The sequence below is a fragment of the Calidris pugnax genome, unplaced genomic scaffold (genome assembly GCF_001431845.1).
Source record: "Calidris pugnax isolate Ruff unplaced genomic scaffold, ASM143184v1 scaffold42, whole genome shotgun sequence".
Taxonomy (NCBI): domain Eukaryota; kingdom Metazoa; phylum Chordata; class Aves; order Charadriiformes; family Scolopacidae; genus Calidris; species Calidris pugnax.
In genome coordinates, this window is record NW_015090920.1 from 573,896 (window position 1) to 590,109 (window position 16,214).

Here is a 16,214-nt window from a genome sequence, read left to right on the forward strand (position 1 = left end):
CAGACCCCCCAAGAAGAGGAACTTTGGTGAAGAAGCAATTACCATTGCCATAATTACATCCCAGGAAGACCACGGAAGGAGGATGATGAGTAGTGAGTGAAGGATAACATCATTGTAAGTGATGTGTTTCCACTCAAAAATGTGGTGAACATTTTTAAAACCAGTCTTTTTTTCTGGTACAGCACTTGTATTTAGTAGTTTAACAGAAAACGGGCAGGCAAGGGATTTGCAATGCTGAATCACAGATGTTTTAGTCTTTTGGAGCAAACCACTCCATGGTGAGACCGTATGCAACCAGGAAACTATGCCATGATACAGCACCATACAGACCTGATGAAGGACCACAGCTTGCTACTTGCTGTAATAAATGGCTACCTCTCCTCATAAAGAACCACCCCTTGGTGTGCATACCACTTGTCCCCACTGTAATTTACACATTAGCATTTATAACCGGACTGGACTTGGGATAATAACGATGTGCAACTCTATTTCATTAAGCAGACTCTCATTAAGGATTATTAAGAATATTTCAGGAACAAGGTCAAGATAGTTACAATAACCACCCCATTTTTTAGCTCCTAGAGAGCTGTCAGAGGCATGCTGTGCTCTTCTAATCAATAATTTCCCACTGTGCGATATCATTTCACATCAACTCCTTTGTAATATTCTGGATCTTTACTCTTTCAAAATACAACTACTAAGAAACAATTCAATGTGGGTACTTAACAACATCTTTTTTTAGTGTTCTTGTTTGTTTGCTAAGGTAAAATCATAAATTAGAACTATGTAGGAGGAAAATTCACTTAGTTACTGCCATGCCACATTTAGCTGTATTCCTTCCAAGAACTTTAGCTGTTCTGTGCAGAATTTGCACTGTACTTGGGCAACTTTTACCACTGCGTTTGACAGGAAAAAACTGGCCCATGATTGGAATTCTCCAAAACCTCTCTTGAACCAAACAAAACCAACTTCTCATCCCCGTTATGCAGGTATAGTTACCCATAGCTGCATGTCTGACTTTGAACGATTGTGCAAGGAAAGCACATGGCTATCTTCCAAAATGAAAAGAGCAATGAAGAAGGGTGGCCATGAGCCCTAACTGATGTATAGTCTTTTTAAAAAGTTCATATACATTCAACTATGTGTAGCCCAATTGCAAATCATAGAATCATAGAGTTGCCCAGGCCGGAAGGGACCTCCAAAGGCCATCTAGTCCGACCCCCCGCAGTCAGCAGGGACACCCCCAACTAGACCAGGTTGCCCAGGGCCTCGTCGAGCCTCTCCTTGAATATCTCCAGGGATGGGGCCTCAACCACCTCCCTGGGCAACCTGTCCCAGTGCTCCACCACCCTCATAGTGAAGAACCCTCTCCTCATCTCCAGTCTAAATCTGTTCCTCTCCAGCTTGAAGCCATTGCCCCTCGTCCTGTCACTACAGGCCTTTCTAAACAGGCTCTCCCCAGCCTTCCTGTAGGCCCCTTCAGACACTGGAAGGCTGCTATCAGGTCTCCCTGGAGCCTCCTCTTCTCCAGGCTGAACAACCCCAGCTCCCTCAGCCTGTCCTTGTAGCAGAGGTGCTCCATCCCCCTGATCATCCTCGTGGCCCTCCTCTGGACCCTCTCCATCAGGTCCATGTCCTTCTTATATTGAGGGCTCCAGACCTGCACACAATACTCCAGGTGAGGTCTCACCAGAGCAGAGTCAAGTGGCAGAATCACCTCTCTGGACCTGCTGGCAACGCTTCTTCTGATGCAGCCCAGGATGGGATTGGCCTTCTGGGCTGCAGCTGCCCACTGCCTGCTCATGTCCAGCTTATGGTCTGGTGTCAAATCGTAAAGTTATGCTTAAAGAGAAGTCACAAATCTGTTTCCTCTAACCTATTTCTCATTAGTGGAAAAAAAAATATGTATGTCCCTTCAATGAATGTAGCATCCATGCTATTTCCTACAGCAGCCACCGTTTTAGTGCTCAGGCTGTAGATAAGCAGGCTGCAGAGCTGCTTTCAAGAACTGGATAAATGTATTATTTTCCCTTTCCACCCAATTTAAAAAAAAAAAAAAAAGACAAAACAAAACAAACCAGTAACATTTTTAAAAAAGCAACTCACAAACTTTAGGCAGCAGTCAGTTATGAAAAAATATAAACCCAGAAGATAGTATTTTATTTAGTAATGGCTAAGTCACAGAAACACAGAATGACATGGGGTTGGAAGGGACCTCTGGAGATCATCTAGTCCAACCCCCCCACCAGAGTGGGTCTACCTAGAGCAGGTTGCACAGGATCTTGTCCAGGTGGGGTTTGAATGTCTCCAGAGAAGGAGACTCCACCACCTCCCTGGGCAGCCTCTTCCAGGGCTCTGCCACCCTCACAGCAAAGAAGTTCCTCCTCATGTTTAGGTGGAACTTCTTATATTCAAGTTTGTGCCCATGTCCTCTTGTCCTATCCCTGGACACCACTGGAAAAAGTCCTCTCTCCCCATCCCAAATCTCTATTCTTCTCCCTTGCCCCAGGTGAGCTGAAGATACATGGTATCCCATCATTAAATATCATCCTCTGAGATACCATTCTCATTGACTTCAGCTCTGTGACATCTCCTTCCAATTCCAATCTAATGAACGATTTGAAGTATGTTTTGTACTATTTAATACAAAAGCATGGGGAAAAAAGGGACAGTTCTCTGCCTGACCAAGAGAAACATTCACAACTATCTACCAGGCTACCAATACTACTAGTCACAGTGCATTTGAGACAGGTATGTACAGAAACTAGGGGGGAGCCAGAAACGCAGATTTAAGGATATCTGAAGCTGCATAGGTTTGATGACGCTCATGCATGGTCATAATAAACATTCACATAAATTGGACACCTGCTCTTGCAAACCCTTTTGAGTCAAATGCATGATCAAACCGTTCTCTGTCACAATGAGAATCCAGATGTTGAAGTGGAGATGATGATTAAAAACCCTTTCCACATTAGAAGGTTTTCTGGCTTGTCTGAGCTACTGTTCAGGCAGCTAACCCTGGATCTTCACTGTTTTCACAAATTATTTGTAAACACCATGTTTCTGTTCACAACAACATAGTCATTGTGCTAAGGAAGAAGGAGGAAACTTAAGACTTTGGGAAAAAAAAAAAGTAAATGAACAAAATATATGGGTAATTGTGTCTGGGGAAGAGAAAATGCATCAAACAAAAAGAATAAATCTACACGCTCTCAAATAAACTATGAATACTGCATTTTTGAGTTTTGGTACAATTTTTAGTGCAGGGTACATAGTGTACATAGTACAGCCCTAATTTCTGAGAAAGTTCAGTAAATCCTACATATTAAGAAAAAAGTGTTTGGAGGCAGAAAAGGCATCATGTACTTTATGGAGAATTAAAGTCACAAAGATTAAGCCTAGGAAGAAATTATAGGAGAAGACTGACATGGCCATATTTTTGTCTTAATCACAAGCAAAATGTTACAGCTGGACATTGCTGTAAATAACAGAATGCAGCAGAATGGTCGCTGTTGTGCAAGACAGCATATTGCCTTGCAGGGGCAGAAGGTGTGAACCTGTACTAACTTCTTCTCATCCTTAAGAACCGCAGGTAAAATATTAACTGCAGTCCAACCACACGTGCTGAATAAGAACATGCCGTAGCAAGTTTTGTGAGAAAAAGTACATTTTTATCGAAGTTGCCAGGGCAGCACAATCTCATGCAAAGCCTGTTTGCAATGCTGCACGTTTCAGTCGCTTCTATAGTAACCTGCAAGATTTAACCCTGAAGTTCCTTCAGGTTGAAGATTTCTATGTCTAAGGAAGAGGTGTGTGGATCTTACTGCACATACGACATTCCTTCTCTCTGTTACAAGTTATGCACCGTCAGCTCACCCTCCATAATAGTCAGAGGATCTTCCACTTTGGGACGAAGGATGTTAGGGCCAAAAACGGTTGCCAGGTTTTGCACACTCATTTTGTTTACTCCTGAGTAAGACTGGACTTCATCAAGGAATCTGTGGGGAAAAAAGAGAGGCCTTTAATGAATGTGTAAAAAGGAAATAAATATTAAAAAGTCAAAGCATGGGATGGTTTCTTAATGTAGTTCAAGTATTCCAATCCTTCTGGAACAACTTGAAAGCTCAAGGCTCTTCTCCTCAATTTCAGATTTTCTTCAAAATGATACACTGATAAATGACTGGAAGACAACTGTTGAACGTGGTAACTTTCTCCAGCATAATTAATCATCTACTTGGCTCAGACAATATCCTCAAATTACAAACTGTAAATGTTTATATTATTTTAAAATGTTTTTTTAAGATGGGCACTTTCTATAAGTTCACAAATGGCAACCCTGTAAGATATATTTTTTGTAAGATCTCAGATGTATCCACAAAACTATTCTATATACTACAAGACATACACAGTTTTCAAGGATACCCTGCTTCAGGAGCGCACAGCCAAGGCCAATAACTGCAGTTAGAAATAGGAAAACCAGGTCCTATAAAAAGGACAGAATGTATTAATTTCTACCTTCTTGCGTTTCTTGCTGAGTGTGGCCTGCTTATGAAAGTAAAGTCATAACCATGCACCTTCATAAAGCAAATTATTAATTAGTCAAGCAGTAAAACTATATTTTTAGTGCATTCACTTCAGTTTACCAGTTCTCTGACCATGAGTAATGCTTTTCCTTCAGGGCACACACACAGACAGGTTTGTCTGTCAGCTCACGGTTATAAATACCATTGTGATATTCTTGGAAGAGCACTTACCTACAGATATATTTCAGCAAATTATAATTGACAGCTGGCAGGCTCTTCACTTGCTTCACCAGTTCTTTCAGGCCCTTTAAGTGGTTTAAAAAAAAAAAAAAAAAGTGGGGAGGCACAGCTTCTTAGTATTTTATCAGACATTCAAAAAAGTGTCAGCAATCCCAACTACAAGACAATAAACACATCACTGAAAGTGCAACATTAAATGCTATATACAATTACCATTAGGAACAGCTTGTAGAGCCCACTGTGGATGGGGAAAGCTGTATTTGGCTAACAAGGATTAGCTCTGGATAAAAAGAAACAAGTAAGTAAATAACTTGGTTTCATCCTGTCTTTCCCTTCTCTTTCACTATTTCTTTTTTTGACGAGCAGCTCTGTTCCTCCTCCTGCTGGTAACAAGGCTGAGGCTTCCAGCAACAGTTCTGGTTTGAACTAGTTAAAGGTTGGACTGGATGATCCTTGAAGTCCCTTCCAATCTGGTATTCCATGATTCTAGTTGGCATTTTCATATGAGAAACTATTTGGGTATTTTACCCAGTTCTGGTCCATACCAGATTCAGACCAATAAGAAGTTATTTCAGTTTGTGCCCACCCTGGGAATGGGACAAGCAGAATATCACACATTAATTTCTATGCCCTGTAGAAACACATCCTGACTATGCTCCTTAACAACAGTGCCTTGAGACCCTTTTTCAGCATGGGGTTTTGGTACTTTGCCAGCATCAGTGGGATTTGATTGCACAGAATCGAAGAATCACAGAATGGTATGGGGTTGGAAGGGACCTCTGGAGATCATCCAGTCCAACTCCCTGTCAAAGCAGGTCCACCCAGAGCAGGTCCCACAGGAACATGTCCAGGCAGGTTTGGAATGTCTCCAGAGAAGGAGACTCCACCACCTCCCTGGGCAGCCTCTGCCAGGGCTCTGCCACCCTCACCCCAAAGAAGTTCCTCCTCATCTTTAGGTGGAACTTCTTACATCCAAGTTTGTGCCTATTTCCTCCTGTCCTGAGGCACCACTGAAAAAAGACCGGCCCCATCCTCTTGACACCCTCCCTTTAAATATTTATAAGCGTCGATCAGATCCCCCCTCAGCCTTCTCCAGACTCAAAAGACCCAAGTCCCTCAGCCTCTCCTCGCAAGGGAGATGTTCCAGGCCCCTCATCATCTTTGTAGCCTCTGCTGTCCCCTCTCCAGCAGTTCCCTGTCCTTCTGGAACTGGGGAGCCCAGAACTGGTCCCAGTGCTCCAGCTGGGGCCTCCCCAGGGCAGAGCAGAGGGGCAGGATGACCTCCCTCCACCTGCTGCTCCCACTCTTCCTGATGCCCCCCAGGATGCCATTGGCCTTCTTGTCCACCAGGGCCCATTGCTGGCTCCTGGGCATCCTGTTGTCCACCAGGACTCCCAGGTCTTTCTCCTCAGAGCTGCTCTCCAGCAGGTCACCCCCAACCTGTCCTGGTGCAGGGGGTTCTTCCTCCCCAGGTGCAGCACCCTACACTTGCCCTTGTTGAAGTTCATCAGGTTCCTCTCTGCCCAACTTTTGATTTGAAAACAAATGCAAATCAAGATGAGTGGACCATGATAGTGCATAAGCTTGCTGGTTATGTGCTAAGAAAGGAAACAAGACGCACAGCTCTCTCCCTTAACAGGGACTGCATCTTTAACTTCTGCATGGAGAAGGGTCAACTGAAAATCTAGTCAGACACCCTTACAGCTGGATTGCTAAACTGCCATAAAGAGGACTAAAGTGGTTCATCACCTATAGTACTGATTTTTCAAACTGAGAACACCAACTCCAGCACCAAAAGCTCACTGTAATTTGAATCTTGCTTTCAAAATGAATTTCATAAAGTCCTTTGTGGCATAGTTGCGGAACTACACAAATACACTCTGGACCAAGCCAATATAAAATGACTAAAAATTTAACCTGAAAACGAGTATGACTGCAAGCATAAACTGTCGGGTGGCTTCATGTTGGAACATATCGATGGTTAGAGACTTAGGCAACACGCTCAACCAAAGAGCTGCACCTTTAGTCTCTTCCATGCAAAATCTAAGCTGTTGACCACAACGATGTTTACTTGAACTGGAATCAGTGACAAATACAACTAAGGTTATGCTATGCAATATTCAGACTTCCAAATTTCCTAGGTGGCAACAACTTTCATATAAAACCAGCCTCAATGAGTAGATGCACACTTTAAATTAGGATAGGTAATCATCAGCTTGTCTCCTCCTCAAAATCAGACAGGTTATAACACGCCAGCCTTTTATTTCATCTTACTCCAATTGCCAACTCACCGTTTCTTCCTCCTTGCTGAGCATTTTGGCACAGGAAAGGAAATCTTCGTATTTGGCATACGGTATGACTGGCTCTGGGAGCTCTCTTAGGTACAGCTTCAGCAGCGATGCCACTGTGTGCACATCTGTAGTGCTGTTGGGTTGGAACACAAGAAGTTGTGACTGTGAGTCAGGGTAATACTGGGAGAGCGATGGGCTAAAAACGGCCAATTAACTTTTCCATTGTCACCCCAGACTTTACTCATCAGCAGTATATACATTTATAGATCATATCTGTAATCTGTTTTTTGTTTTGGGGTTTTTTTTGTCCTATAAAGAACTCAGGATACCTGCAAGCAAGAGTCTGTCAACTCTGTTGATTTATTACTATAAATAATTACACGTAAGGCCCTGTTTGCAGGCGCAGGTATTGAGAGGATCCTGGCTCTCGTTGACAGGCATCTCCAATCAGGCAAGCAAAATCCGTCCTAACTGATGCTTCTCACTTTCACCTGTGCCAGAAACCAGTCATTATGTTTACACCGTGGGGATTATTCTCCTACCAGAGATGGCCCCAGCTTCCAAAACACGCCCAGCATGTCTCAATCCCACTGCATCACCATATCCTTTGGTATCAGGATTAAGTGAACAATTTTTAAAGGAGACCATATATACCACAGGTGTTTAGTTAAAACTTCCTCATCCGAATTGCAATTCTTTTCCTGGGATGCATCTTTTTTCCTATGGGCTCTCACAAAACGACTGCTGTGCCTTCCAGCTGTACTGTTGCACCACAAACCTGGATATGGTTTACACACACGACCGTAAATCCATGGGGAATGAGTTACAGCCCTATCCCATACCGACTAAGCCAAGGCACTGCAAGTCACAAAACTTAGAAAATGTCTGACCGCTGCCCCAACATATAACATCATAGGGCTGACCATTAAACACCTGTATCACATATGCTTTCTAATAATTGCATTTGCAGAAACTGAAGTCTTTTTTGGATACGGCTAGTAGGAGCCTAGGCTGTTTATCAAGCATGCTGAAAGTAAGAAGACAGGGAAAAAGAAAAAATTCTGAAAAGAAATAAAAGAAATGGATAAAAACTACAAGTTAGCATGAAGAAATCTCTCTTGTGTTCCTTCTGACTCTATCTCTGGGTTTAGCTACTCAGGCATTTATTCAAATCCTTACTGGAATGTTCTATGTGCTTTCCCTGGTTCAGATAAAGCGTTGTACTGCAAGCTGATATCTCTCCCTCTGACTTCTAAAAAATAAAAAAAAAACCCAGATACTAATTTATGCTAATTTCATTCATAAGAAATGGAAAACGCACAGACATTTCTACAATGTACATTATTGGGTATTTTCTCTTTCTTTGAAGCCTTCACACTTGGAACATTTTCTAAACTCATAATCTCTCAAAGTGAACCACTGGTATTTGACGCACTTAAGCTTTGCTAGAGGTATGTTAATCATTATTTTGGAATGATCTGTTAAAACAATAATGGCTTTTACTAAGTTAAATCTTAACAAGAACGATGGGAACAACCTTAGATTAAGGTGGTTATGGTATGAACAATCTAAGTCAAAACAGGAGAGAAATTATAAAGCACTGTATATATTTAAATGTTAACCAGCACCAGACTTCTTGAAATAAATTCCCAGAAAACATCACTATTTCAATCATTAATAATCTGCAGCCAAAATTCCAGAAAGCATTTTCTAGAGAACCTCTCAAAACAAAGTACTAATGCAAATCTGCATTTTCAAGGAAGGTTCAAGTTCTGTTCCCTTGACTGCAACCCTCCACAGGTAGACTTCCATCCAAGAAGCAAATTTTATGGAGAGAACTTCAGTCTCCTCAGTGGTTGGTGCATCAGGAGAGCAGAAAGCAAATATAGAGGCAAAGACTTTTGACAGACTCTGAAGGAGAGGGGCAGGCACGGGGAGCAGATATGAACTGGCAGCCTTAGGACAGTGCCCTACGTTGCAGCATGAAAGGAAGCACAGGTCATCAATCTGCAGAGAATTAACTCAGATTGCTCATCATTGATGGTCTTTCTGAGAATTTTATTATTACTGTTTTTATTATTTAAAGAAAGAAACTCTACTGGCCTTGCTGAATTGCATTTTTTTAGAGACTATCTCCATAAAACTAGAGAGGCCTTTCCAAAATACAGGCTGAGTGAGAGAAATGACTGAAGAACAATTAAAAGCTAGCACACATGTGAGGGGATTAAGCAACATCATCTTCCCTTCTTTGTACTGCCAGGATCATGCTTCATGTAAGACATAAGAATAATTTTATGCTAGTCCCTTGGTGTGGAGTGGAATACTTGCTCCTTGAGGGCACAGCAAATGGAGGCTAAAAAGGCTGAAGAAGGTGGCAAAAGCCCTGAAAACTGATGGAATTTATAAGCTTTCTCCTTTCGGTGTGAAGTAGTGACAGACTATCACTGGGAAGGTTTAGTCAAGTGCTAAAAACCGTGGCTCTGCCAAGGAAGAAGTGAGAGAGACATGGAAAGGTAGGATGCCGAGGAGCAAGGGAACAATATGAGGTCTTGTGTTCTCAGACTAAACTCCTGAAGTACACGCTGTGTACGAGTCTACAGAAAGAGGCTTTCTGGGCTAGGGTTAGAAACCCAGGTCCTAATTAGTAGACAGGGACACATTAGCAATTTTTAAAAGTAGTTGTTTTGTGTTTGTTTTTTTTTTAATTTGCTTCTGCTGACTGAGTGCTAAGGCAATACTGCAGACTGCCACAAGATGGTGGGACTGCAAAATAAGAATTTGGAAAATTTGTTTTGTTACCTTTTTTTCCCCTAACCTGTGCTGGAACACTTCTTAGGATTTAATCTATCTGTACAGAAATTACCATACAGATTTTGGCAGCATAAACAACATATGTACACACACACACTGCCTGAAAAGCCCTTTAAGAATTGGATTTTTTAATTCTATTTAGCAACAGTTACACAAAGTTAGAAAGTGTCTTCTTTCAGTGTAAATATTGGTATAAAATATGTCAAGGCTTTTATAATAATGCAACTTTTTAAAAGAGCGTTTCATATAATCTGAGACCTGTTTAGACTTTGCAGTCTAGTATTATTTTTTCACCTTTTCTTTTAAAATACAGAGGAAAACTTAAAAAGGGTAGAGTTCAAGTTTTAATCTGTCTGCATTTTAGGTGTTTCAATCCAGAAGTACCATGAAGTGCATTTCAGCCACAGAAGACAGCTGTGGGTTTCCAAGGAGCGCCCAACTGCAAGCTCTTCTGAGGATCATTTCTTTCCCTCTCCAGTCTGCAGTGTTCTACCCACAGTCCAAGTCAGCCAACAGCATTTATAGATCTGCCTTCAGAGCGTCTGTGTCATTTGTAAGATGTGGCTCTTTCCAGGGCCTGTAGAGGAATTTTTGCTTCTTGACCTTTTCCAGATCAGTTCAAGACACGGTGGTGTTTTTCCCTTCAAACCCGGCCTTGCTTATATTCTAGGACGATTACAGCTACAGAAACTTAATGATTATACCTACCTTAGCATTTCTTTTGCTATCTGACAGTGTAATATCAAAGTGTTCCATGATTACACGTTCATAATTAGCACAATTAAAAGTATTCATTCGCAAGTATTAAAATAGAGTATGTCGGTTCTAGAAGAAAATCCTCTGTTATCTGAATTGGATCAACCCTCATTCGTTGAGGTGGACTTTCTCCAAGTACATAATGAACAATTACAAGTTTGAAATGTAACATAAAAAATTGCTGAAGCCCAGCAGGTCACCAGAAATCCAGGCATAACCCTCGCCCTTGGACAAGCAGATAGCATCTTGGGAGAGCTGGAGTCGGTGCTTGAGAGCATGAAGCCAACAAGCTCCTCATAAACCCTCAGAGAGGAAATATTAACAGGGCAAGGTCACTTTACAAAAAGGTTCATGCTGTGCCAAAAATAGCTCTAGATCATGAGGACACATAAGCAGTTTGCATAAAGAACAAACAGTAGGGAACAACAAGCTGCGAGGCTGTAATTCAATTTAGGAGTTTTGGTAATGAAATGAAGGAGAACAGGGCAGTCCAAACAGCTTCTGTATTGATACCTCCCAGAATTACAGCTCCATCATTTCAGTCCTGTCACCGATCACAATCCCGGAACAGAGAATCTCCCTCACCAACGTATCTTGTACTTCCCACACCATTTGCTGACTGTGTCCCTGCTTAGCTGCGTCCAGGTCTGCAGAGCATCTCAGATCACTGAATCACAGGATGATATGGGGTTGGAAGGGACCTCTGGAGATCATCCAGTCCAACCCCCTGCCAAAGTGGGGCCACCCAGAGCAGGACCCACAGGAACGTGTCCAGGTGGGTTTGAATGTCTCCAGAGAAGGAGACTCCACCACCTCCTTGGGCAGCCTCTGCTGCCCCTCTGCCACCCTCACAGCAAAGAAGTTCCTCCTCATCTTTAGGTGGAACTTCTTATAGTCAAGTTTGTGCCCATTTCCTCCTGTCCTGTCCCTGGGCACCACTGAAAAAAGACCGGCCCCATCCTCCTGACACCCTCCCTTGAAGTATTTATAAGCATCGATCAGATCCCCCCTCAGTCTTCTCTTCTCCAGACTCAAAAGACCCAAATCCTTCAGCCTCTCCTCCTAAGGGAGGGGCCCCTTGTCATCTTTCTAGCCCTCTGCTGTCCCCTCTCCAGCAGTTCCCTGTCCTTCTGGAACTGGGGAGCCCAGAACTGGTCCCACTGCTCCAGATGGGGCCTCCCCAGGGCAGAGCAGAGGGGCAGGATGACCTCCCTCCACCTGCTGCTCCCACTCTTCCTGATGCCCCCCAGGATGCCACTGGCCTTCTTGGCCACCAGGGCCCATTGCTGGCTCATGGGCATCCTGTTGTCCACCAGGACTCCCAGGTCTTTCTCTAGATCGGTATGGATGTTCTCCCGACGTGGGAGGATGAGTTCCTGACTGGGTCTCCGGTGTGCACCTTTCCTGCCAGTCCTCAGACAGCTTAAGTGCTAGAGCGTGCCATAAACCAGTGATGAAACACTGAGAGAGCAACATGAAAGGAATATTACAAATGTGCATAACCACATAGAGAGAGACCCGGAGCGTCGTTACCGCCGAGAAGCCAGCGCTCGCCGGCTAGGAGGGCAAGGCCTGTGTTCAGTAACGTGAATGAATGTGAATCAGAGAGTGGTTCAACTGATTTTGGGAGTCAGGCTTTGGTCCGGAAATTCAAAGGTCAGGTCAAACGCATAACAGGGCTGGTTGAATGTCTTATGTGGTTTTTGTTCCCCTGTGTAAGTATCTTCAAAGCATTACTCTCTCTATAGTTTTCCTATATAATACGTACCTAGTGCAAGCAGTATTTTGCCTACTCTAACTACCAGCTGAAATTTTGCCTACAACTCGTGAAACATATATGAAAGCCTTTAGTATTTTAAGCCCCGAGCTGTCTGTCCTCCTCTCCTCGCTGCCAAAAGAGCTTGGCCCTACTTTAAGTTATCACTGATCTCAATTCTTACGTTTCTGTTTAGACAGAGATAAAAAAAACGAATGCATATTCTGCTCCTTTGTCCTGGTGTCCATGATTTTTACAATCCATGCTACCTTCCAGGGACCTGATCAGAGAAGTCAGCACTGTGAGGAAGACTGAAGATTGACAGACTTCATTTCCAAGTTAGACATCCACTTCAGCAATTATAACAGCAGGCAATTCATTTAGGTTAGAGAGTGACACTCTAAAAGCAGCACTGAAGACAGACAAATGAAAAGAAACTCTATGGAAGAACATTCAAACCTACTTAGAAAAAGAGTGCTTTCAGGTAAGGTGGGCAAAGGCCTAAGAAACAGATGGGCTCACATCAGGGAAAAAACCAACCAGCTCCAGTGAACACGCTGCTAAATTATTTTATCCTTTCATAGGTTGTTCAGAAAGGCTGTTAAATTTCTGCAAGATTTTGCAGGTATTGCAAGTATATATATATAAAACATGGAAAAACACCACAAATAAACAACCTGTTCTTGTTTGCTGGAAGAGAAAGCCACAAATCTTGCAGCCCTAAGTAAGGATGCTTTAAAAAACACACTCTCAGAACTTCCATGTAATAACAAAATGTCATCCTTTTTTAAAGGTGACCATGACCATCTATGAAGTCGTCATTGGCAAGTGCAATACATGGCTGCCTTTTTTTTTTTTTCATTATTTTAAATCACAGTTGACACACCAACTCCATTTCTGAAACTGAAATTCACACAAAGCAACTACAAATGTTCATTCACTGCCAGTAACTAAAATCACACTCTCCTACAGCAGGACACCAGTTAAACTTAAATTTAACAACCCTTGCCTCATGCTATAAATGCGTCTCCTAATGTGTATTTAATTGCTAGACTGGGTCTTTAAGTTGTGCAACATGCAGACGTTCTTTCTGCTAGCAGGACAAGAGGAAATGGGCACAAACTGGAATATAAGAAGCTCCACCAAGAGGAGGAACTTCTTTGCTGTGAGGGTGGCAGAGCCCTGGCAGAGGCTGCCCAGGGAGGTGGTGGAGTCTCCTTCTCTGGAGACATTCAAACCCACCTGGACACGTTCCTGTGGGACCTGCTCTGGGTGGCCCTGCTCTGGCAGGGGGTTGGACTGGATGATCTCCAGAGGTCCCTTCCAACCCCGCATCATTCTGTGTCTCTGGCTAGGAGGACTGGAATGAGAAAGGATGTGGAATTGACTACAGAGGCGTAACTGATGAGCAGATTGTGAGGATCAAGGAAGGAAGCCTGGAACGGGCAGAAACGAACAGGAATTCTCAAAGGCCTAAGGCCACTTGTGTTTGGCAGGAGCCAGCTTTCTAGTAAAGACTTCATTTCACATAAAAATGTTTTGTTTAGGGATTGCTGGACTTTCCCCCTAGGAATGGAATAAAAGCCCTTCCTTGTGGGGAACTTTCTGCTCCTAAACAAAGATAGTCTTATGTATGGGCTTCTATTTGGAAAATAAAAGAACAATGTTAATACCCAGTGATTTCCAAGTCAATGTCTGGTTGCAATCTGTACAGTGCTGGTGCAGACTGCAGCCCCACTCAGACAGGTCCAACTTTTTGCATTCACCAAAATTTTGAAAGATTCTTTGTCTCTGGAGAACAAGAATCATGCATGTGGTCCTTCTCACCTTGGGGACATTACATTAGTCCTCATTATTGTCTTACTTTGCTTCAACGACCGCAGTGATTAAATGCAGAGGAACACACCAGTTCTACAATCTGGATTATTTGGCTGCAGTAAGTAATAGTTGGCATTTCTCAGCTGTCACACACCGCTACCGACAGACCCTTCTCTCAGCTGATTGCAATGGTGACCACAGAAGCCTGGTACTATTTTCTCCTATAACGTACTGCAGTCTTCTTTAGAGGAAATTATACCCATGAGAGAATATAATAGGGATTTTCTTTTGCTAAGCATGCATTTAATATGTTTTCCTTCTCTCTTGTGCACACACACAAACACGGGCAGGTGAGCTATGTAATTTTAAACTCTTCTGAACTACTGGACTGTTTACATCAGTGATAGTAGTTAATGAAAATCCAAGCCACATCCATCAATCAATCACAGAAGTATTAATATTTGTTTCAGTGTTCAAACATTTTTTTCTCCCCGAGCAATCTTAACTCTCATGTGATCTGGTAGTTACTGTGATGAACAGTAAATGAAAAATGGTAATACAAACAGAGAAATCCAATTTTTTACCCATTATAGATAGAAGTCGTTGAACAAACCCTTATTCTATTTTCCTTAGGCAGTGCTATACACGCTATGCTAATTTTACAGAACGAACAGTCATAATGTACTTTGTATCTCTACAATTGTATGATTTGTAAAAGAGCTGAAGGACTTTAAATTTAAAATACAAGCCACATGAGCCAAGAGAAGCAAATACCCCAAGAGCAAGCAAAATGGATTCCCCAGAGGGGACAATTTTATACAGAGGTGGAGCTGTACTGGAAATACCAAGTATATTTCAAATAGTAGCAAGCATGAGTGATTGCCTAATTGCACTGTTAGTTCCTTAAAGCAGATTTCACAGTATGTGCAGATACATACAGAGGGAGTGAGGTATTTATTGATTTTTGGTTTTAAACTGACATGCAATTTTCAGTTGTTTTTTTTTTTCTTCACACAAAAGGCCTCAGCAGTTTTCAGTTCTACCAGCTGTACCCCCCCTTTCCAAGGCTGCGAGAAATGCTGATGTTCCAGTTTTTGTACTTAGGGGGAGGTTAGGAGGTTGGATGTTTCAGATCAGACACTGGGTTTTGTCATTCTGCCAGTTTGAGAAATTTCAAATACTGGTTCCATTTTCATAGGCATAGTTCATGATTCTTCAGCAACATCTTACCCAACTATAAGATCAAGTTCAAATTAATACATGAAGGTTTTTGCCACTCTCTGACTTGTCCTGGATTCACTCTGCGTTTTTATAACTGACATCAGTATCGGAACATCCAAGCTGCTAACTCCCATGAAAGCTACCGTTTATCAAATGTATTTTAATGTTTCAAAACTTGGCTGCATTGTCTTTAGAGCACAGCTGTTTTACTTCTTTCAAATGTGCCCCATTCATTCTGCTTGCATTTGTCCCGTGGTCGTCTTTGCCAAAGGGGTGTGGATGGGTACCCGAGAGGGGGGAGGCAGGGTCTCCATGGAACTGTGGACAGCAGCTGAATTTTGGGCAAAAGAGCAGATCTGTGCCTTTGTACCCCATCTCCCAAAGACTGTCATAGAGTCATAGAATCATAGAGTTGTCCAGGCTGGAAGGGACCTCCAAAGGTCATCTAGTCCGACCTCCCCGCAGTCAGCAGGGACACCCCCAACTAGACCAGGTTGCCCAGGGCCTCGTCGAGCCTCACCTTGAATATCTCCAGGGAAGGGGCCTCAACCCCCTCCCTGGGCAGCCTGTTCCAGTGCTCCACCACCCTCCCAGTGAAGAACCCCCTCCTCATCTCCAGTCTAAATCTGTTCCCCTCCAGCTTGAAGCCATTGCCCCTCGTCCTGTCACTGCAGGCCTTTCTAAACAGGCTCTCCCCAGCCTTCCTGTAGCCCCCTCAGGGACTGGAAGGCTGCTATTAGGTCTCCCCGGAGCCTCCTCTTCTCCAGGCTGAACAACCCCAGCTCCCTCAGCCTGTCC

At 43.0% G+C, this 16,214-nt stretch overlaps 1 protein-coding gene across 5 annotated transcripts in view; it reads right to left on the reverse strand.

The window, feature by feature from the left end:
- The window catches only part of ARHGAP24 (Rho GTPase activating protein 24), a 241,261-nt gene that overhangs the window by 3,507 nt on the left and 221,540 nt on the right, over positions 1-16,214 (reverse strand). For all 5 annotated transcript variants that reach the window (XM_014950098.1, XM_014950100.1, XM_014950101.1 and 2 more), the window contains 3 exons: positions 7,055-7,187; positions 4,755-4,828; positions 3,877-3,998 (listed from right to left, as the gene is read on the reverse strand). In XM_014950098.1, coding sequence (XP_014805584.1) covers positions 3,877-3,998; positions 4,755-4,828; positions 7,055-7,187 — 329 coding nt within the window. The remainder of the gene's footprint in view (positions 1-3,876; positions 3,999-4,754; positions 4,829-7,054; positions 7,188-16,214) is intronic.